We start from the raw sequence: 21,966 nt of genomic DNA on the forward strand, positions 1-21,966 counted from the left end.
AGGAAGCAGAGAAGGTCATGGGAAAGTTTGTACTCTTGGGTCTATCAAAAATTTCCTGTAGGCTGAAAGAAAGAGTAAGGCAGCCCTTGACAGCCTGTGACTCTGGGCAAACTGTTCTGTATTGCCTCTGTCAAACTCGTAAGAAGGTTCTTCTACTGCGCATGGGGTGACCTCAGCAGTGCTTCAGTGGTGAGGGTTAGAAGTGTGCTTTCTGAGTCGCCTATCTCTGACATTTCCAGGTTAGACCCTGAGGTAAGGACAAAGCATTTCCTATTCTTAACAACCAACAACAGAATAAGCAAAAAAGGAAAAGCTTCAGTTTAGCTAAATTAAGATCACATGACATTTTGCTGTTATGTTACCAACCCTGCAGATGTTTCCTTTCTTTGCAGTTTAAGGAGGATGTAGCTGTTAAGAGTGGAGGCTTTTGCTAATGAGGCTATAAGAAAACAAGGAAGCTCTCTATATCTTTTTATTTTTAATGTTTTTCTGACAAAATTTATTACTATGTGTGTTTATTATTGTAAATGCTAATTGCAATATGTAAACAAACACACATTGTGAAAACAGTTTGCATCTCTGTCCTATGAAGTCCACGTGTTTTTATTATGCTTCTTCATGCTGTTGCTTGAAATATGCTGTTACTCTGTGGATAAGTATAAGGCATGATCTAAACAGAGATGCACTTAACTAGATTTTGAAAAGATTCTAGTTAAAGCAGTAGAATTTGTGGGTGAGTGAATAAGAAGCTACAAATATATTATTTATACACACACATATATGTGTATATATATTTAACTGTGTATGTGTATATATGTATTTAACTGTACTGGTCATATATATATGTATGTAGACCTTTAGACAAAAGATTAGTATTCATTTTAATGAGCTTAAGTATGCTAAACTCCTTATTATCTAGTGTTAAAGCAGGATCTCATACATCAGTTTATGGATGCATCTGGATAATACAGGGACTGGGGGCTGACTGTGGGAAAGCCTTGTTGAGTAAAGTTTGAGCTGTGGCTGAGCACCAGTCTTGCCAGCCCTGATCTTGCTCTTTGTGAAGTTCGGAGCATAGCACAAAAAGTCCAGGCATCAGAACTACAGTTTGGGAAGACCAGAGCTTGCCCTGCGTGAAAAGCCATGTTGAATTTAGCCAGAGTTAGTAGGTTGGGAGTCCCCTTGCTTCAGAGTCTCAAAACTGTTCCTGGATCTCCACTGGGAGCTGGGTGGTCCTTTTATTCAAGCAGGTTAAGTCTAGCTGGGCTTGGCCTTATCCACAAGCCAATTGGTATCTCTGCATTCAAGACGTGATTAATCTGGAGCCGGGTAAATAGCCCACAGATACTGGGCAGTAGGCTTTTTTGGAAAACTCTTCAGTTGAACAGACATGCAGCAGTGACATTTTTGAGGTCATCTATTTTCAGATTTTCAGATGTCACTAAATCCTTGAGTGGTGTGCTAGTATAAAACTAGTTAATTATATATTGCGACAAAGGACTTGATTTCAAATCAAGAAGATGGAGTTTTTCAAATACAGGCTTCCTGTAACCCTTTTTGGTTTTCTGTATTTGCACTCAGGAGAAAAAAATTCAGTTTAAATGGGCAAGCATTTTCAGGTGAGGGAGGAAAGTAAAGGTTGCTGTAGGTAGCCTTCAGCTTTCCTTTTGAGGTCTTGGGCAGTGACGGGACTGACACGAGTATCAACTGCTTTGCTTTACAAAGCAGCTTTTCAGTAACAGTGGAACATAGTAAGGAAAGTTTTAGCTGTGTAATAAGCTGAATGTGTGGAGGCTTTTTATTGTTTATTTTCTGCTCTGTGCCTTGACCCTTTTGAGGACTGAAATGCTTTATCTTGGAAATACTATTTCCCCTTTGAATGACTGTGTTTACTACAGCAGTATCTGTGAAAGTACACTGAAGTGCTCTTCCCTCTGTCCTCCTCCCATCGCCAAGCCAGCTCTGTAACCTGCATCATGCGTGGCAGTAATGCACGTGTGCTTCTCTCAGTGCCTCACAGCCATCTGCTGAGTTGGCACAGAAGCTTTGTTTTTGAGCAGCTGCAAATTTCCCACTTACTTCATGTTTTTGGAGTCCTTGCATATCATTTTCTTGAGCCTTTCTCCTAACCTGGACTTGGTTTGAGAATATTGTTTATGTATTTTATTGAATTGGGCTATTCAATTCTGAGATATGTTTTAAAGTTTGCGCTGGTAGCCCACTGACCTCTGCTGCAGGCAGAGTCACGGTCTTCACTGACTGGATTGAAAGAATATCCCAGGCGTGTATTTCGTCTGGGTGGGATTCAGCTCCTAGAAGGAAGTGGCTGGTTTGCTGCCAGGACTTCCAAATGCCTGAATGCACCCACCCCCCCAAACTGGTCTGCTGTTGTGGCCTCTTGGGCTGGCCTTTGGGACAAGGAAACACCAAAGCAATCCATCAGAGCGGTAAGAACGTGCCCTCTGGTGAGGGAGATGCCTAGAGCTGCCGTCCTCTTCCAGAGACTTCAGCTGATAGAGTGAAGTTTACATCTTTATTTCCTTAGCCTTGCTCTGAAACCTCTCAGCTACTGGCAAGGTAGGATGTATTTGCCAAATGTATCAACTTTGTGTCAGTAATTACTTCAACTGGGAATGATTTACATCTCTGTAAGATGCTCCTTTTTCATTCCAGTCAGGTTTAAAGACACCAGAAATATCTCACAGTGGGTTAAGGCTATTTCAGTGCATGATCGTATTTTGGCGTATTTGCTCTTAGCTTAGACTCTGCATTTGCAGTGCTCATTTCTGCAGTCAGAGTGTAGCACTTGTGCCTTTGCATGAAGAGCAGCGAGAGCTCTCAGCCTGAGTGATCAGCACTTCCCCAGCAGCTTCCTCTTTCTTTAGCTAGATAGTATGAAACTTCTCTGGGTTAGTGGTGGATTTAATGGAGAACTGCTTGGAGAGACCCATACTGTGAATGTATGTAATAAAAAGTCATAAGAGGAAGAAAGTTTCTTGCCTGTAAGTTTTCTTTTCTGGATTTGTGGTCTTTACGAATGTAACCAGTCTCCCTTGAACGCCTTGATTTGTGAGCTTGAGGAGACTCATTCTTCTCCTTGTGTGCATGATCCCATTTTTGAGCTAGTAGCGAGATAAAACATGGTGTGATTTTATGTTTGGGTACTGGATATACCTATATGGCAAACGAGGATGCTGACAATGTATTTCAAAGAAAAGGATATATAACCTTTTCTTTCTCTGTATTAAAACAGTCTTTCTCAGATGTTTCTTAGATGAAGCATTACAGATTTTAAGATCATACAAGAGCATTTGAGGTGAGAATGTTTTTTTTTAATCATATTGTTTTCATCATATAGTACATTTTTATCATGATTCATCGTATTGCCCAGGACTGAGGAAACCTGTATTCTCCAATGGATTGAACTGTTACTCTGCCTGAGTTACTTGTATGCAGGAGACCAGGTCTGTGACCACAGAAGAAAAAGGTATGGGTTGGGGCACAGGTTGTCCTCCATGCAAGATGCTTCCCCCCTCCCCCAGTCATTTCTGATCAGATGGGTGTACCACAAAGTAGAATTCATTTTTGAGTGAGAAAATTATTATTACTTCATTTGACTCTAGCTTCTAGCAAAGTGATTTCAGATTCTCTGAGTAGCTGCATCTAAAAGGGTCAGTGTCTTGTAATAACTTCATTTGAAAATCATTGGTGGTAGAATCTGATTATTTAAAGAAGCAAGCCTTACTTGTAGTGAAACCTGCCATTGCTCTGTGGATAACTAGATTTTCTTGCCAACGTAGGCAAGTGTTTTCTTCTCTTCTGTAGCCTTAGCTAGAAAGGACATTTTTAATTTCCTGTTTCCTTTTTAAATAATCTTTTTTTTGCATTCTGCCACATAAAATAAGATCAAACTCTTTTTAATGGAAAGGTGGTCTTTCTTTGAAATTACAAGTCTAATAGGGCAGTTAGCTAAGTGATAGATACTTAGTTACAAAAAATAGAAAAAATAAATGACCTGATACAAGAAATATCGCTGGTTTTAAGCAAGTCCAGCATTTATTATAGCATTTGGAGTGTACTGTTGGAGTCTCAGGGTGATTTTAGGGATTAAAAACTATGAGTAAAATCCCTTTTGGCTCTGGCTTATGTCAGTAGTGATTAAAAAAAAATATTATTTAATGGCTATTGAATCAGTAAAATGTGGTAACAGCAACCCATTTCCTGTTGGGCATGTATCCATCTAGCAGAACTGCTTACAATGATGCTTTTCTTAATTTATTTGCGATATGTTTTATATGATAAGTTTAACACAGTGTAGAGCAAACCTGGAAGCCTGTCCTACATGACTTTAGAAATCATTTTAAATTTGTGCGTGGAACGCAAAGATGAAATATGGATGAAAATTGAAAGGGATGGCAGCAATTCAGATGACTCGCACCAGCTTCAGTGGTTTGCATGATTGTTCAAGGATCGGTACTGCAATGTATCAATTATTATTTGTGTTAACTGTTGTTCATCTGTTTAGAACTTTGGACTCTGGAGTACACTTATTCCTCTGCTGAAATAGTCAACAGGACAATACTTAATTTCGTTGAATTTGCTATGACTGTCACTTAAGGATTTAACTGACCTTTTTTAGCATACTCTGTATGGGCCTGTCCTTAAATTGCTGGAAAGCTTAAAGATGACAGATGGTTTAGAGAGAATGGAAGTTGCATGTGGTTTTTTTCTGGTTTTTTGCTTTTTTCTTTTTTTTAAGACTGATATAATGGGAAAATACTGGGTTTTCTGTTTTTTTGGTTTTTTTTTTTTTTTTGAGATTTATACTCTTAATTTAAAATGTCATCATATACAGGCCTCAATAGTATTTGCAGATTTTACTTAATTCTGTGGGACAGTGTGCTAAGCTCCCAGTGATTCATGTGGATCTTTAAGGTGCCATCTGTTTATTCATGGATGCTTTCATTGCTCAAAAAAGGGGGTTAAATACAATGGTCAAAGCAAAGTAGACACTTTACAATGTGCTTAAGCATCTGTAGTATGTCATTGTAGCTGCATGTAACAGGAAATGATGTTTTGAGATAGTCTGTGAAGAAACCTCGTACGGAGGAATCCTGAGGGAAATGTTGCTTGAACCTTTTTTTTAGTAGCTGGGGATTATTCAGTCCTTGAACATGATTGTATGCATTTTGAGTGTTGAATCTGTAGAGATATTTAGTGCTTTATTGAATCAAAAATTCAGACCTTTAGTAAGGAATATCACAAAATAATCTTCAATTTGTTAGACTTCATGTAAAATCCAAATAAAGCATCCATTATATAAAATATATTTTTAATTCTCTCGAAATGCAAATGAATCTTCTCTAAAGACAAATCACCTCTAGCAGATGAGATATTTCTGTTCATAACTTCGTGACTATCACTTTTGGCTCCCAAGTAAAACCATGTAGGAAGTGCCTGCAGCAAGACATTCTTGGCTATGTTAATCAACATCATCTGTTCCTTGCTTGCTGTCTTGCATCCTTGTTTTGTTTGTGCTTTTGGAAACTCTTCTTTTTCCTTGTTAAAGCCTCCTCTGAAAGGCGGTATTTCTAGTGGGTGTACCGTGGTTGGACATTTCACAGAGTGAATCAACAGATGTCCACTCTGTTTTCTTTGTAATCTAAATTATTTCTTGTTCATACTGGTGGCCAAAAGTTGCTGTTACTGAACATGTCTTGCATTTATTATTAATATTGGCCTTTTCTGTTGTGTTGTTGGCAGACTTTGCAGGGGGTCCAAGGACAGAATGGTGATAACCTTTCCTCTCTGGCATTCCCTCTCAGGAAATAGTGCGGAGTACTGTTTTTATAAATAGCTGTTAGTTCAGTACCTTTCACAAGTGCTGAAAGTTTACATGAAACCACCAGGAAATCGGAGGTTCTTGTCTTGCTGTAGTCCAGTGCTGCGTCTCGGACTCCTCAGGCCTGGTGAAGTTCAGAACGGCTCTAACTCGAGCTCAGACTACAGTGTGGCTGTATTTAAACTCTGGTCAGTTGTTATACATTGTAAAATCATCCTTAGACTAATTAGGGAGTTTTTGTCTGAATAAAGATGTGAGTATGTTATAGGCTTTTATTTGAGTGCTACATTTTGAGCTTGCTGTTCACCTGTCTATAATGATAAGTATTTGCTTACTAACCATTTTGATCTTGTGTGCTACCTAAAATGATGAATATTCTTGTCTTGTTTAAAACTTCTGCATCAAGTGTTACCTTGAATTTATGAGAGGGGAAAAAAGAGGTTGCAGGTTAATGGAGGAAGTCGTTGTCATGTTTTTATGAGACCAGGGTGTGTGTGTGTGGTTTTTTTTAAGAGCTATAGCCAATTTAATAGGATCAGAGTGATTGTTTGTAATAGATTGATTTTCTGCTTATGCTGTGAGAACGAAAGACTGAGATGGTACATATATTCCTGCAGATCAGAAAAGGCACTGTCATGTACAGAAGCTGAACAATAGCTTGGTGGCAAGCACCTCAGTGACTAACTTGGTAGGCCAAAGGTTTATGTAACTTTTAACTTAATCTTTGCATCGCTTCAACTTTAGAGTAAAGCCAGTCGTCATTAAAGTGCCACAGTTCTCACTATTTTCCTTCATTCATTATTTAGTTGTAAGATGCTCTGCCGCTCAGCTTGGTTGTAGCACCACGGCCCCTCTCTGAGCGTGGTCTTCCTTGCTGGAGAGCAGGGGTGCTGGAGACGGGGAGGCTGGTCCTTGCACACTGGCCAGGATGTCTTTGTCCTCCCTGCGGCACATGACAGAAGGCGTGGGTGCCTTGGCCGTGCCCGTAGCATCCTTGCAGGAGTGCTGTGTGGTTTACGTACCAGAGTGCTGCTCTGGGGACTGCGGAGCTGAGCAAGCAGCTGCCAGCCTTGCTTTGCAGCTGTAGGGGATGCTGTCGCTGTGGCAGAAGCTGAGATGCTTTCCCTCTTCTCTGCAGACACGGACTGGCGTTGGCTGGGCTCACCTTGCCGATGAGCATTGCGTTTTGAGATCCCAGTTGTAAGACTAAAGTAAAGGGGATTGTTTTGGAGCAGGCCAGGAAGAAAAGCAAGCCATAAACTCTGATAGCTCGGCCAGCTGCTGAGCCACAGTTGTAGAGCTACAGAAGGATAAGATATCTGTTACTTCTATCTGAATACCCTTTGAATAGACTATAGACTCTGGTATCTACATTTGTTTCATGCATCATTGAACTCAAATATTTAGAGGAGGGTCATAGGGTTTTTGCATACTTTCTTTGTATAGCTTTTGCCTTTGACTTGAAATGTTATATATGACAAGGCATTTACTTTGAAAATTGAAATTAAAGATTGCATTTAAGGCTTAGAAGATAAATATTTTCATAACAAGATATTTCTTGAGCCATACTTATATAAAATTACATTTAGGCTATTCTTAAAGTTAGTTTTTCTTATTTCTGCATGGGAAGTGGGATTTTAGTATAAACGTAAAAGGAAAATAGACTTTTCTACTCATGTATTTAGAGTTGGCATATTGAGTGTTCAGAGGAAGTAGCTCTCTAGGGATGAAAAAATACAGGTGGAGCAAAAGAGATGACTGGAGGAAAACTATGTAGGCTGAAGAAGCTTAACCAACTGCATGCATTTTCAGTTCTCTTTAATTGTTTTAAGTGAGAAGATAATAGTTCACAGAACCGTATCTGAATTTTAAGGCAGGAGAAGAGGAGTAGGTTGTGTATGTTCTACATATTTAACTGTCTGCTCAGAAATGGAATCCCAAAAGACACACAGAAAGCTTCGCTATGTTTGTATCTACATAAACTTAAGAAACACATAAAATTTATGACGTATACTTGTTTTTCTGAGGTTTATTTCAGCCTTTAACTATTGTATGTTAGATTCTTTAGTATGTATGTGATATGACCAGAGGTGTAACACTGTAGGGAGTGCTGTTTTATAATATGCATTGATTGATAAAATATTGGTAATTGTAAAGTTATTTCTTAGTTCTTTGGGGGAGGAGGGAAGAAATTATATTTTTTTTTCTTTAGTGCATAGCAGTGTTTAAAAAACAAATCCAAATTACAATTTCGGTCTAGTCTCTCTCTCTCTTTTATTTTAGGCTTCAAAAAATAAAGATGGAAAAGAGCGGAGTGAAGCTGTATCACCATCAGAGGAAGAAGAAGCTTTCTCTTGGCCTGGTCCAAAAACTGTTGTGTTACGGAGGACATCTCAGGGTTTTGGCTTCACCTTAAGACACTTCATAGTTTACCCTCCAGAATCTGCAGTTCAGTTTTCTTTTAAAGTAAGTAAAATGAAGAATGAAGTACTTCTTCCATATAGTGATTTAGTATACTTTTCATGGTCAAAATAACAGTCTGCTTGTAAGCAAATGTTTTTATACGTATTTCATACACAGATAAAGTGTGTATTTCATACACACTTGACTTGTGTGTCAAATGAGCAGGCTCATTTATTGTGTTATTTGGTAGTAGCACCCAGATCTGTTTCACTTTAAGGAAATGCATCCTTTCCAAGAAAACTGAATTGACTAAGTATAAGCTCATCTGAATTAAGAACATTTGTTATCATGAGTAAGAGCAATGGTTATTGTAGAACATGAAAATATTTCTCAGTGCAGAATTTTTTACTCAATGTCATTAATCTGTACATCTCATTTATTTATTTATTAGCAATCAGAATTGGGAATTTATTATAGTATCACCCTAAGAGAACAGCTGGGGGGGAGGGGACACAAACTTTTACCATAGTATCTAATTGAGTAGGCTTAAAATTAAGTATTTTAGAAAGCCATGTTTTGTAGCTATATTCTGTTCTTTCTACTGAAAAGAATAAGCATCTTGCAATTCCCCGTTAGTCAAGAGACAAGTCATAGTTGCATGCTGAAAAAATGTAAGACAGCTTCCCTAACATAACATGTTCTAACACTTTATTTCTATTTATTGTTTTTAAATAAAAACAAGCATTTAAAAATGTTAAGTAGCCAATTGGTCTGTCTTGCTCGAAGGTTGTATCTGTTCTTCTATGCCACTGAACCTTTTGAAAATAGCTTTTAATGCCCGGTGTTGAGAACAAGTCTGTTTAATATTGATGGAAATTTGACTATTGAGAGAGGATTTTTTCCCCCCTCCAGTGAGTTCACATAACCCTTGCTCATTTTAAAGCAATCAGGTGTGTGAAGTCTCACAATATATGCTACTACTGAGTTTCCCCTTTGCTTTTCCAGTCAGGCAGAGGAATAGTTTCATATATATTCAGTAGATGGGTGGCTGGGGAATCAAAACTTCGCACTCATTCTAGACAGATAATTGATACAGGTCTTGCTACAGGAGTCTTTAGCTCAAATCGTCTTTTTTGCTTGTCCTCAATGACTATTAAGATTCCCTTTGAAGCAGAGAAGAGTTTGTAGGAGAAAGTCATTGTGTTGTTTCAGTTAATTTCAGCTACTCAGCAGGCACTTGTGCGCCCAAGTTTTTTTCCCCTGACACTAAAGCTAACTGGAGGTGAAACTATCAGCAGGATCAGGTGATCCCAACGTTGCTTTGTCCTTCAGCACGGGTTATAGAGTCAGCCAAGAGTGATCTCTGGTTCAATTCCAAAATGAAATAGAGGAAAGAGAAGGGGAAGCATTAACTCAGCTGAACAAATTACTCAAACTTGTCAGCATCTCCTGACACCAGCCCCTGCTTGCTTTTTTGTGGGTGAAAATAAACAGTGTGAGCAGGACTCAACTTGTTAACTAAGAAGTGATGGGTAAGTTTTGTCCTGAATGTATCTCTAGAGCCCTATGAGCCTTTTTCACCTGTAGGAGATATGCACAAGGGCAAATGAATTAAAAAAAAAAAAAAAAGTGTATTTTTTTTTCCCCCCTCTCTTTCTTCCTATTCCTTCCTCCTCAGATTTGGTAGTTTCTGAGAGGGAGCTGGAGGGAAAGGGAGACTCAAAGCACATCCTTAAAGTAGTGAGACTGATAGCTGTTAATCCCAAGACATATGTCTCATGAAGATCTAGGCTCCTTGTTTTCCAGCAGGAGAGTGCTTAGCACCTGTCTTGTCTCTGTTCCTTCTCTGATATGTTAGCATCTGGTTTATTCATATCAGTTTCTGTCTTTTTCTAGAAAGAAAATCATGGGATTGCTGAATAATTGTAATAATAGTAATAGCATTTTTCAGAGAATCGGTTACCTTTTAAGATGATACGGTTTGGTTGGACAGAGCCCTGGTCATCACTTTGATCACTTTCATAAACTAACCTGAACCACTGTATTCTCTCCTCTTACTTTTAACATCCATGAGGTGGTAGAAAAAAAGAACAGATCTTCAAAATTTTTAATCCTAGGTGTTCATAACATGGCTTTAATAGATGTTTTTGTACCTAAATTATGAAAAGAACAAAATTCACCTATAATCAACATGATACTAGTAAGGAGCAAATCTGAGTTCTGTTTCATTCTTATTTGACCACACATTATACTGGTTACCAGCTGATTACAGTCCTTGTATGATGGAGCCCCTGTAGACTGGAGGTCTTTGCCAAATTCAGGATATTGTGCTAAGTTCTAGTATCCTTTCATGGTTCCTGCACAAAACAGCTAATTATCTGCAAGTCAAGTGACATATAAAGGAAAGGTGAGACTTACCAATATATTAACACTCCTGTGTGACAAAAATGAATTCTCTTGAATGATCTTTTCCTGCTTCTCAATGTAATCTTTATTAATTAGATAGTTTATAAACATTATGATAGAGGAAGATTATGGAAGAGAGTGTTCTGTGGTAGATCTGTTGGGAAGGACAGCCCTGCATGAAGGGTGACACAAGCCTGTGTGAAAGGTAATCCTGGAAACTGAGACTGCAGTTTAATAGAAGTTTTATTTTCACAAAAGTACTTGGCTGTGTTGGTATGGGGCCACACACCAAACTGAATTGGGGAATAGATCTACGCTGAGAAATAACTGATCATATGTCCTTGCTTCCCATGCCTCCTTTCCCTGAAGAAGTCAGATGGGGATTATGCAGAAGATTTCTGAAACTATCATTGCAAAAAGAAGCCTAAATTAAATTATGCTCTGAATATCATATATGTTTATTAGGATTCGTTAGTCAGCAACACACATTTTTGCATGCGAAGTGCATTCTCCAAGTTAAATCAGTCTAATATGCTAATAAGTGATAAAAGAAAACCTTCATGTACTAACATGTACATGTACAAACCAACATGTTCTAACATTTTGGAATTTGTAAAAGGTAAATGTAGGAGAGAAATTAATTCCAAAACATTTGCGTTATAAAGCATTCCATTTTTAAAGGCCTGAGCTCATTGGCTTGGTACCATAAGAAACTACTTTAATGTTTTGCAGCTGTGTTTTATGATAGAGCTTTGTGTACCCAGTGACAAACTCTGGCAGTGCTTCATAAATGGTAACAATTCTGCATTAACTAATTCCACTTAAAAATTTTTTTTTTTTTTTTGGTAGCATCAAACAAGGTGTCACCTAGGTGTCACCCATAAGTTTCCAGAATATGAACTCAAATGATCAGAGTCCTAAAGGTGTGTTTTCACTTGATAGATTGGGTGGAAACTCGAGACATGCAGATGTTAACCTTGTCTAATTCTTTGCTGTTGTTATTTTGGATGATTGTAGTTCAAAACAGACTGAACTGGTACAGGGATTCAAGGGACATAATGATAAATTTCAGCAGTACTTGTCTGCTAGTATGGCATTTTTACCAGGATTATTGTACTCGAGGATATACTATTTGCTGTTCTCAATATTTGGGTGATAAGGATAGTTGTCAGGGCTTTTTAGAAATAGAATAGGTATGAGATCTCTGTTAACTCAATCTTTTTTTTTAAAAGTTATTTTTGTATAATGTCTTCTTACAACTCCAGCAGACATGCTGGTAATTTCTGTACCATTGTGAGGTTTTGAGGTGCAAGTTATACTGAATTTCTGTATGTCACAAATGGAATACATTGCAACTAGGAAAGACTACTCAGATATCTTCACTGTTCAATATAGTATTTATATCCAAGTCTTATCCCTTCTCTTCCTTCCAGTCTTCCTCTCTCAAATAGTTTACTCAAATCAGTGTGCAATTGCTTTGAAAATATGAAAAAGATAGTGATTTGTCTTTAAATGCAAAAGGCATAGAAAATTGGATATAATCCATTTAAAAGTGAGCGCAAATGTACAGGTGAGGATTATTTGTGTTCTTATCTCCCTGCTGCTCACTTCCTTAAGGACGAGGCTCTTTTTAATTAGTTGAGGTGAAGTGAATGCTTAGAAATACTTTCCAAATAGTATATATTAGTGTAAGGAACTGTGCTTAGGTTGAAACTTCACTGGTCCATAAAGTCATAATTCAAAGAGAGCACATTTTTCTTTATTTTAACCATTGAAGTTTCCAAATAGTAAAATTTTGGTGAAGAGGAGATTAGCCATGATCTTTCAAAAGCTCCTAATTCATATTTAAATACTGACAAGAAAGTATCTGTGAAATAAATTATCACTTACTGTTTTTAAGTATGCCCTTCTTCATCAATACATTCTGGTTATGTCCTTTTTTTCCTGTTTTTCTTTTTTTAAGGGCTGTTAGTGACCCGTGGTAGTTAAAATTGTATATAGTGCAATGAGCAGAAGGAGAATCTTCATCAAAGTTGTTACAAAAAAATACTTTGGGTAGGTTCTCTTCTCTAGGCAGAGGTACTGAAGGCAAAGCAAACTTGAGGTTTCAAATTTCAGAAAGAATATTCAGAACTTCGTTACAAAATATTCCACAGCTCTTAGAAAATTATTTAATTTTGAATCCTTAGATGATAAAAGTATAACCTCTCATTCCTGGCTTTCAGAATGGAAACATAATTGTAGCACACTGCAGTTTTACACTTCATGGCAGTGTTTTGTATTTTTGTTTTACTTTCAAATAATACCTTTCAGGTTGGTTATGTGGGTATGTTTCACGGAACTGTGTTTGTTCTTTTGCCAGGAGGCCTTACATTACAATTTTCAGAGTGAAAGCCTAATACTGTAATGTCAAATATTTGTGTAAGGGGGGTGAAATACCAGAATGCAGATTTAAGCTTACAAATTCACATGAAACCTTCATAACTTGTAGGCATCTGTGCATTTTTTCCATTTAGTGTATTCTTAACGTGCACTATTTTTTTCTCCTTAGGATGAAGAGAATGGAAATAGAGGAGGTATGTTTTGTTTCTTCTTCCACATGTCTAATAGGTTTATTGCTTGTCTTCCACTATGTAATACACTTCAGTAGTTATTTATGAGTATGAAACGTTAAAATTACTAAGTATGACCATCAAGCTCCTTTCAGTTTCATGGCATTGAAACAAAAGAAAGAAAATATCTTTGTTTCAGGTTCACCTGTTCTGTGTATGTGCTTGCATAATTTCTAAGTTTGCTACAAAACATGTAGGATCACTTCCATGCCCCGCATACCACTTTCTCATGTGTATGATAAGAAGGCAAGAAACCAGCTGTGTTACCATTTTAGTGACAGAGTTCCACACTCTTAATTTGATCCACATACAGGCCCTGCAGTTCATCTGTACAAAGTACTGTGAAGGCTTTAAGCCTGATAGATGTATTTGTATACGGGTATTAAAAAGGCACGGGGTAGTGCACCTAAGAGCAGCCGGTATGAATTTTGATTTCTATTGCAGATTTTTCTAGTAAAAGCAACACCAAGCTATACAAATACCTAGTACTGATGCTGATGGTAAAAAATAAATAAATAAATAAATAAAATCCAGAATTGTGACATACAACTGTTTAAAAAAAAAAAACAAAAAAAACTTAGCCCTATTAGCCTACTTATACTTTCCTCAGTATTTTAATGGTACTTATTTAACTTAATTCATCAGTTTCAGTATTTTGTCACTCTCATGTACATATTAAAGAGATCCATAAAACAAGTTTCAGAGATGTCAGATAAGATGTACGAATGAAACTGTATCTTGCACTTGATTTAGGAGGGATGGGAAAAAATCACTGTCTGCCAGTTTACCTCCTTTTTCATAGCTTTCTCCCTCGCACATTGCTTGTGTCTGCTCTCTTTTTTTTTAATTAACTAATTAACTTAATTTTTAGAATTGGAGACCTATCTCAGTCATGCTTAATTTAAATTCTTCTTCGGCATTTAGCTATTATCTCTTTCATGTTCCTTTTTTCTCTGATATCTTTGTTCCCTTAAAGGGTGACAAATGTATTGATTTAGGTGAGGAAGTTAGGTTTTCAGATAGAAAGCCAAGTCCTGCATTTTCTTTTCCCATTCTGTGATAATTGTGATATACAAAGGATTCAGGAATAATTCCAGTGTAAGTGAATGCAATATACAGTGTTTCAGTTTGTACTTTTGCAGTGCAACTCTTAAGATAGGGCTGTTTGAATATGGATACCTTTGTTCAGAAACTGCACAGAGTGAGTGCTAATTTTACTAGTGCATTAGAATCTGCTTTATATTGTAGCATGAAATCGTACCTGGTTTCAACATACTTTTAAAAAATCTCATTTAATTCGAAGGCAGAAAATGCCTCAGAAGTTTGCTTCAGGCTTTTTATGTAACTATGATGTATTTGAAGCATTCTGGGAAGTAGGATTTAACTAAATTTCCTTATTTGTCTTTTGGTGAAGCAGATGAATTCCTGCATCTTGTTTTCCCGGTCTTACTCAGTAGTCTTCACTTGATGGTTAAGAGAGTGAAAAGTCAATCTCTTCCTACACCTCATTACCACCCCTTTCCCTCCCCGCTCCAGATTTGCTATCTCTTTTTTCCTCTTTTGACTGGCAGAAAAGGGAGATTGGTTTAGGGCAGGAGGAGAGTCAATCCCTCTGTGCAAAATGAGCATGGAAAATATAAATTATATTTTAGAGAATAAGTATCCTTATCGTAGGAAAAGCCTGATAACTACAGATGCAAATGTGGGTCTGTTTATTTGAGGGGTATTTTTCAATAGAGGAACGGCAGTAAACAAACATCTGTTTGGCTCAATGTGAGAACTGTGCGGGTGGGAGCAAGAGTGTTTTCTAGAAAATTTTTGTTAGCTACTTAAACTATGGATTGTAGCTATCACTTATTTATACTGTAGTATGTTGTGTGCCTTGAAATACACATCAGAGGGCACAAAACATGCTCTGGAAAGAACAATATTGTAATTAGCAGGACGGAGTTGGGTTTGTACTCTTTCTGGAAAGAAAAGGAATGACTGTTAGGTGGAAGGCATAGGTGTAAAAAGAAAGTAAGTAATCAGTTTCATATTTCATATCTTAAAAAACAGCAAATTGGAACGAAAAGTTTAAGATTGTTCTCAGCATTAAGTGAGATCTTTGGGGCGGGGGGGGGGGGAATGAAGCTGTTTCTGTTTGCATTGCTGAAAGTTGTTCTTGTTCCCAAATGATGGGAATAGTTTGTGAGGAGAAAATCAAGAAAAGCATTTATCTCATTTTTCATATTCACAAACATCATGTTAATTTAGTAAAAGCAGATGTGCCAGAAGTTCTGTGAAGGATTATCACAAGGATTCTTAAAGTAATTAACATGGGAAAATTAGGTAGAGTTCCTTCGGAATTGCAAAAACCTGTGCATTTGTTCGATAGCTGCAGGGGTCTCCCATTGCTAATACCCCAGTTGTTTGACCAGCTGGAGGGAGAGCATATTGCTAGGAAAGGGTATAAAGCTTTGTCTGTCGTCCAGAGGAGCCATCTAGTGGCAAACATTATGTATTTTTCTTCAAATTGAATTGGAAAACTTCTTCCAGTGTGAAGTTGTGTTTTATTTATCATTAATATGGTTTAATTGGTAACTCTTTCTTTTGAAGTCTGCAGACACACTTGCGCTTTCGTCTATCAAAGACTAAGCTAAGAGGACTCAAGCTTTTCATTTTTATGAAGCAATGTGTGCCAGTGCAAAACTGACAGTTTTCTTGGTGTCATTTTTGAGTGAAGATCTACTTACTTACACTCTCTTAATTGCCTTTTTCACAGGTTAAACTTATCTTTAAAAATTAAGAGTTTTTGTCAAGTTCAGCACTTGTAGATTTGAGCAGGTCAGCGAAGGAGGAGAGTATCATCTCTTTTACTATTGCCTTTTATTGAGGGCACTTGAAAATTGTTTTTAAAGGACCTGAGTACCTAATCAAGACTAGAGTGTGCGAGGTAAAAGCATGTACCAGGTTTGATGTATTTTACCAGTGAATGAAATATCTTTATCTAATTTTATGTTCCACAATAGACTTTTAGTGTTACTTTTTCACTATACGCTTAGATCATGCTCTTCGGTAATCTTGCCTTCAATAGGCAGTAAATTGCCAAGAAGTTTAGAATAAAAGATAATGCAAAATTGTCCTGGAGAGCAGGAGAGATTTATACTAGTAATGACAGGGGAGGGAGATGGTGACAAACAGTCAAGTGAGGGAAGTGGTGGATCAGGTTGGCAAGCAAAGGGTTCAAGGTGGTGCGGCCAGGAGAGACCTCATGGTCAACAGTAAAGGACAGAAGGGAACCACTTGGAGTGCATGTCCATAAATAAGGGAGTTTCTACAGGACAGTATCATGGGGACAGCTCTCACGCATCTTCTAGGAAATCAGCATGAATGGGTGCTTCTCTGAAGTGCCTGTGTACTCATGCAGCCCACGTGGGAATCAGACAGGAGGAATTTGAGATCTGTGTCACACAGATGTGGTGGAACAGCTCACACAGCTGAAGTGCTGCCACGGATGGATGCAGGCTCTTTTTAGAAGGACAGGCTGGGAAAATGAGAAAGGGGAGTTGCCCTTTATGTGTGAGAGCAGTGGGAGTGCATGGAGCTCTACCTGGAGATGCATGAGAAGCCAGCTGAGAACTTGCGGGTCAGAATTACAGGGCAGGCCAATGCTGGCGATGTTGCAGTGGGTGTCTGCTACAGACCACTTGATCAGGAAGAAGTGGAAGATGAGACCTTCTCCAGATGATAGGTGGAAGCCTCATGTTCACAGGGCCCAGTCCTCGGAGCGGGGGGACATTATCCACCCCAGTATCTGCCGGAGGGCAACACAGCAAGGCACAGGCAGTCCAGGAGGTTTCTGGAGCACATTGATGAAAACTCCCTGACACATGTGATTAAGGGGCCAACGAGGGAAGATGCACTGCTTGACCTGATACTTAGAACAAGAAGAACTGGTGAGGGATGTGAAGATCAGCAGCAGCCTTGGCTGCAGTGGCCACGAGATGGTGGAGCTCAGGATCCTGAGAGAAGGGAACAAGGCAAAGAGCAGGATCACAGCCCTGGACTTCAGGGGAGCAGGACTGTTCAGGGATCGGCTTGGAGGAATCCTCCTGGAGATGGTGCTGGAGAGAAGAGGGGTCGAGGAGAGCTGGTCAGTTTTCAAGAATCGCCTCCTCCAAGCTCACAAAAGGTCCATCCCCATGAGCAGAAAGTCCAGCAAAGGTGGCAGGAGGCCTGCATGGATGAACAGGGAGCACCTGAGAAAACTCAGACATAACAAGGAAGCATACAGAAGGTGAAAGAGGGACGAGTGTCCTGGGAGGAATTCAGAGACGTTGTCTGAGCATGCAGGGTTGGGGGTAGCAAAGTCAAAGCCTGCCTGGCATTGAATGTGGCAAGGGATGTCGAGGGCAACAGCAGCAAAAGGAAGACTAGGGGAAACACGGGCCTGCTGCAGGGTGGGGCAGGGGACCTGGTGACAAAGGACATGGAAAAAGCTGAGGTACTCAATGCCTTTTTCACTTTGGTCTTTACTGGTAGTCCTTGCCTTCAGGAATCCCAGGTCCCTGAGACCAGTGGGAAGACTGGGAGCAAGGAAGACTTACCCTCAGCAGAGGAGAGTCAGGTTAGGGAATACTAAACAAACGGGACATAAACAAGGCTTGATGGGATGCACCCGTAAGTGCTGAGGGAGTTGGCCAGCGTTACTGTGAGGCCACTCTCGATGAGCTTTGAAAGGTCATGGCAACTGGGGGAGGTTCCTAAGGACTAGGAGAAAGTAAACATCGCTACCCTCTTCAAGAAGGGCAGGAAGGAGGATGCGGGGAACTACAGGCCAGCCAGCCTCACCTTGATCCCTGGGGAGGTGATAGAGCAGATAACCCTGGAAGCCATTTCCAAACACCTGAAGGACAAGAAGCTGATGGAGAGTAGTCAGCATGGATTCATGAGGGGAAATCATGCCTGACCAACCCTATAGCCTTCTGAGAGGAGATGACTGGCTTGGCAGATGAGGAGTGAGCAGTGGATGTTGTTGGCCTTGACTTCGGGAAGGCTTTCAATGTTGTCTCCCATAACATGCTCACTTGACACACTGACAAAGCACAGGACAGACAAGTGGACAGTGAAGTGGGTTGAAAAGCATTTGCACTGCCCGGCTTAGAGGTTGTGACCAGTGGCATGAAGTCCAGCTGGAGGCCCGTCACCAGTGGAGCACCCCAGGAGTCAATACTGAGGCCAGTACTGTTTAACATCCTCATTAATGGCTTGGATGATGGGACAGAGTGTAAATGATGATGGAGAAAGTCATCTTCCTTAGAGTCATTCCATTGTGCATTTGACGTGATGAATATGTTGTCTTTTACGATGACGCTTTGAAGCTGTAGTTGTTAAAAATACAAGTTTAGTGTGTAGATGATTTGGTCATTTCTTTCACGTTGCTTTAAAATAATGTTTCCTTCAGAAGTGTTTGGCTTGGGGATCATGATTAAATCAACAATGATAAGCATCCAGTAATAGTCTCTGAAAGGAGTTTCATCTTTCTTATGAGGGCTAATCTATATTATATTCAATACATAAATCAAAATCTGGAAATCTAGTATCATCATAGTGGAGTGTCATACTTTTTAATATGGTGTTCCCAGTTTTCTGATTTCATTTCCTATTTCTATGTAGAAGTATCTATTGCATTTAGTAGCTTATCTTCCCATAGAAATGAAAGCTGAATTAGGTTTATTGCTTAGTCTTCTTGTCTGTAGAGACTGTAACCAGTATGTACTTCCTAACGAGACTCCAGACATTTTCACTGAGAGCTCTAGATTTTTAAATTCTGATCACCAGACTTTTTTTTTTTACATGCCTAACTGTGATTTTAAGTTTTTATCTCTAATTTATCTAACCTAAAAATTCAGATATGCTACCTGAGCTGCTTCAGTTCTGTGCAAGTCTGGTTCAGCGTTGTAGAGCATTTGGGGAAAGCATGGAAAAAATGCAGGAAAGGTTTTTATTCCTTACCACTGTTTATATATGCTTCATGTGGTTTTAATGCTTTATTTTGCAAACACAGACTGATTTGTGTAATGCAGTTTGTGTTCTCTCAGGATTTAATTTAATTCCATGTTTTCTGACATCATCAGTTATCAAAGCTCTTCTGAAGTAAGCTAATTGTGCCTGTGAAGATGGGAACAAGGTAGATAAGGGAGAAGAGAATGATTATAAAAGCAAATATTTGGCAAGGTTACAGATTGCTGGGATGATGTATTCTTAGATATATGATAGTGGAATAGGACTAAGAGAAAAGCAGTAGATAACACTAATGCTTGAGGATAGTGCCATAGAAAGTTGTCCTTTTTTATGAAACTTTAATCCAGCTTTCTCATTGTTTAGCCTGTAAAAGTTGAGAATGCTAAAATGGGGCTAGTTTATTTTTTCCTTGGAGATCTGAGCCTAATAATTTCTCTTGTTTTCTGAAAGCATGCCCAGAATATTTAGCAGAGTGGCCTTCCAACTTGTCACATGTAGAGTGTTTCTCAGTGGCTGCTCTTGGGTTCAGATCATCTCTGACTTTTAATAAAATTGCTGCTAAGAGCTGCACAAATAGTTTCCATGGATTTAGGGGGGAGCCTGTGGGTTCACTGTAACAGATGTAAATTGAGTGGCTTTGTGAAAAGAAGTAGTAGGCTTATCTGAGACTTGAAGTAAATACTGTAGACCGTTCAGTCTTTGGTTAAATTTGAAACTTGGAAAGGTTTCATTTTAGCTTTGAGAGAATTGAAAAAAATGTTCATAAGCTAATATTGCCAAATAATGCGATGGGGAAATACACTTTTTTGTATTTAAGTTGAAATTCAGTGTCACCTAGTTTTCATAAAAACACCAGATTACTGATTCTCTCTCCTCTCTCCTTTTCCCTGCCCCCCATGAAGATGGAGATGACGGTCTGTTAGTCAAATAGTTTAGAAGACCAATAGGCGAAAGAAGATGTGGCATCTTCGAGTTGGCTAATCAAAATTGCAGAGGTGTTTTAAGTAATAAGAGAATGTACTTTTCCTGTATCACAGGATTGAATGCAAGGTGTTTCTATGCTGCACTATTTTACTTGCTGCCATCCTCTTTCAGAAACTCATCCTTGGCACTGTTTTTTACTCAGTGTGTTTTAGCGTGTTACTTCATGCTTGATAATGGGTGAAATAAGCTCTGTTGGGGCAGGGGTGAGACCTTTGGGCTCCTTTTCTGCAATGGATTGCTAGTGGAATAATGCTCACTATGTGTGGAATTCAGTTTGCAGAATATAAAATCTAAAACTGCCTTTGGTTTGACTCTCTCAGTTAAACATAATCCCAACAATTTCATGATTTAAGTTTAACTAAATTAAACCTTTGTTAATAAACCTAAGTTATACTGTACTTTCAACAGTCTCTTTGTGAGTAGCTTTGGAAATGAGTAGCAAATATTTTTGCCTTCTTAAACCTAGTAATGTTAGATATGCAAATCTGTATTCAAAGCAAATATCTTAACAGCTAAAGCTCTTTCTGTTTTTGTTTGGTTTTTTTTCCAGTGGCTGATTAAATTACTGAGTACTACTTTTTTGTATTGGGATTTGATGATCCATCTAGCAGCAATATATCTCATTCTGATTCATAAGACTGCCATTATTTCTGTTTGGAGTCTGTATATTCTTCCAGACAAAATTTGGGTTAGATAGAAAAAGAATATTTCTGGGGAACACAGCTCTGTAATAATTCTACCATCTTCTGATCTCTTAATCATCTCTTGATGAAAGTGGAAATAAGAATACTGACATTTGTTTTGAATTGGAATATGCAGACAGGTTTCAATCCAGCTATGTTGAATTCCATGGATTAGAAAAGAATGCATCTTTCTGAAAAAGGAAATAGCTTTCTTTCCCTCCTTCTTCCTCCATTCCCCAAATGACATTGCTTGAATTCCTTCATTAAGATGAAGGTTCTTGAGTGTAGTAGCAGTAGCATGTAGTTGGTACTTTGCTGCCTTTACAAATAGGCGAGTAGACTAAGGAGTTCATTTATTTTCCTGTGTTGATGAAATGATGTTTTTATGGAAACCATGGTAGCAGTTCTTATAATACAGGAACCTTGCAAACTGTTTTGTGATCCGATACTCAAAAAAAACCAAACCAAACCACAGATTTGTGTACAAGGTCAGTTTTCCTTTTAAATATATCCTGTGATTTTACTTTACAAACCACAACTCATATCTCAGCATACAATTTAGAAATATCACTTACATGTAGTGAGGCAGCTTATTGTTACGTTTCAGTTATGTACTAAATGAGCCTTTTTTCAATATTAATATTACAAATATTAATTCTGTGATCATTTAGAAACATTTATCCCACTGTAGCTGTAAGTGTTTCTCCTTCCTTTGCCTGACAGGCTTCCCAGGGATCAATGCCATTCTGCATTGTTGAGCCATGTGGAGTGCAAATGCCTTGGATATCCAAAAACGAATTTGCAGGTCTGCATGCTTAGAGGAATACTGAGTCAGAGACAGACCTAAAAGCCTTTCTTAATTTAACAAGTGAGCTGTTCCACGGGGCCAGTGGTTGTGCAGTATGTCAATGAAAGTCTCCCTTGCTACCTGATGAGCGAAGGGGTGGGAGTAATACTCAGGACTGTGGCTTTCAGCTGTTCTGTTCTTTAAGTGAAGAGATAGGAGGCTTTTTGTTTTCCTTCTCCCCCC

The 21,966-nt window shown here is 38.6% G+C and overlaps 1 protein-coding gene across 3 annotated transcripts in view; it reads left to right on the top strand.

The window, feature by feature from the left end:
* ARHGAP21 (Rho GTPase activating protein 21) overlaps nt 1–21,966 on the top strand; it is a 125,503-nt gene that overhangs the window by 42,265 nt on the left and 61,272 nt on the right. For all 3 annotated transcript variants that reach the window (XM_064505920.1, XM_064505919.1, XM_064505921.1), the window contains 2 exons: nt 8,126–8,308; nt 13,203–13,227. In XM_064505920.1, the coding sequence (XP_064361990.1) occupies nt 8,126–8,308; nt 13,203–13,227 (208 nt within the window). The remainder of the gene's footprint in view (nt 1–8,125; nt 8,309–13,202; nt 13,228–21,966) is intronic.

This window comes from Dromaius novaehollandiae, chromosome 2 (assembly GCF_036370855.1).
Source record: "Dromaius novaehollandiae isolate bDroNov1 chromosome 2, bDroNov1.hap1, whole genome shotgun sequence".
Taxonomy (NCBI): Eukaryota; Metazoa; Chordata; class Aves; order Casuariiformes; family Dromaiidae; genus Dromaius; species Dromaius novaehollandiae.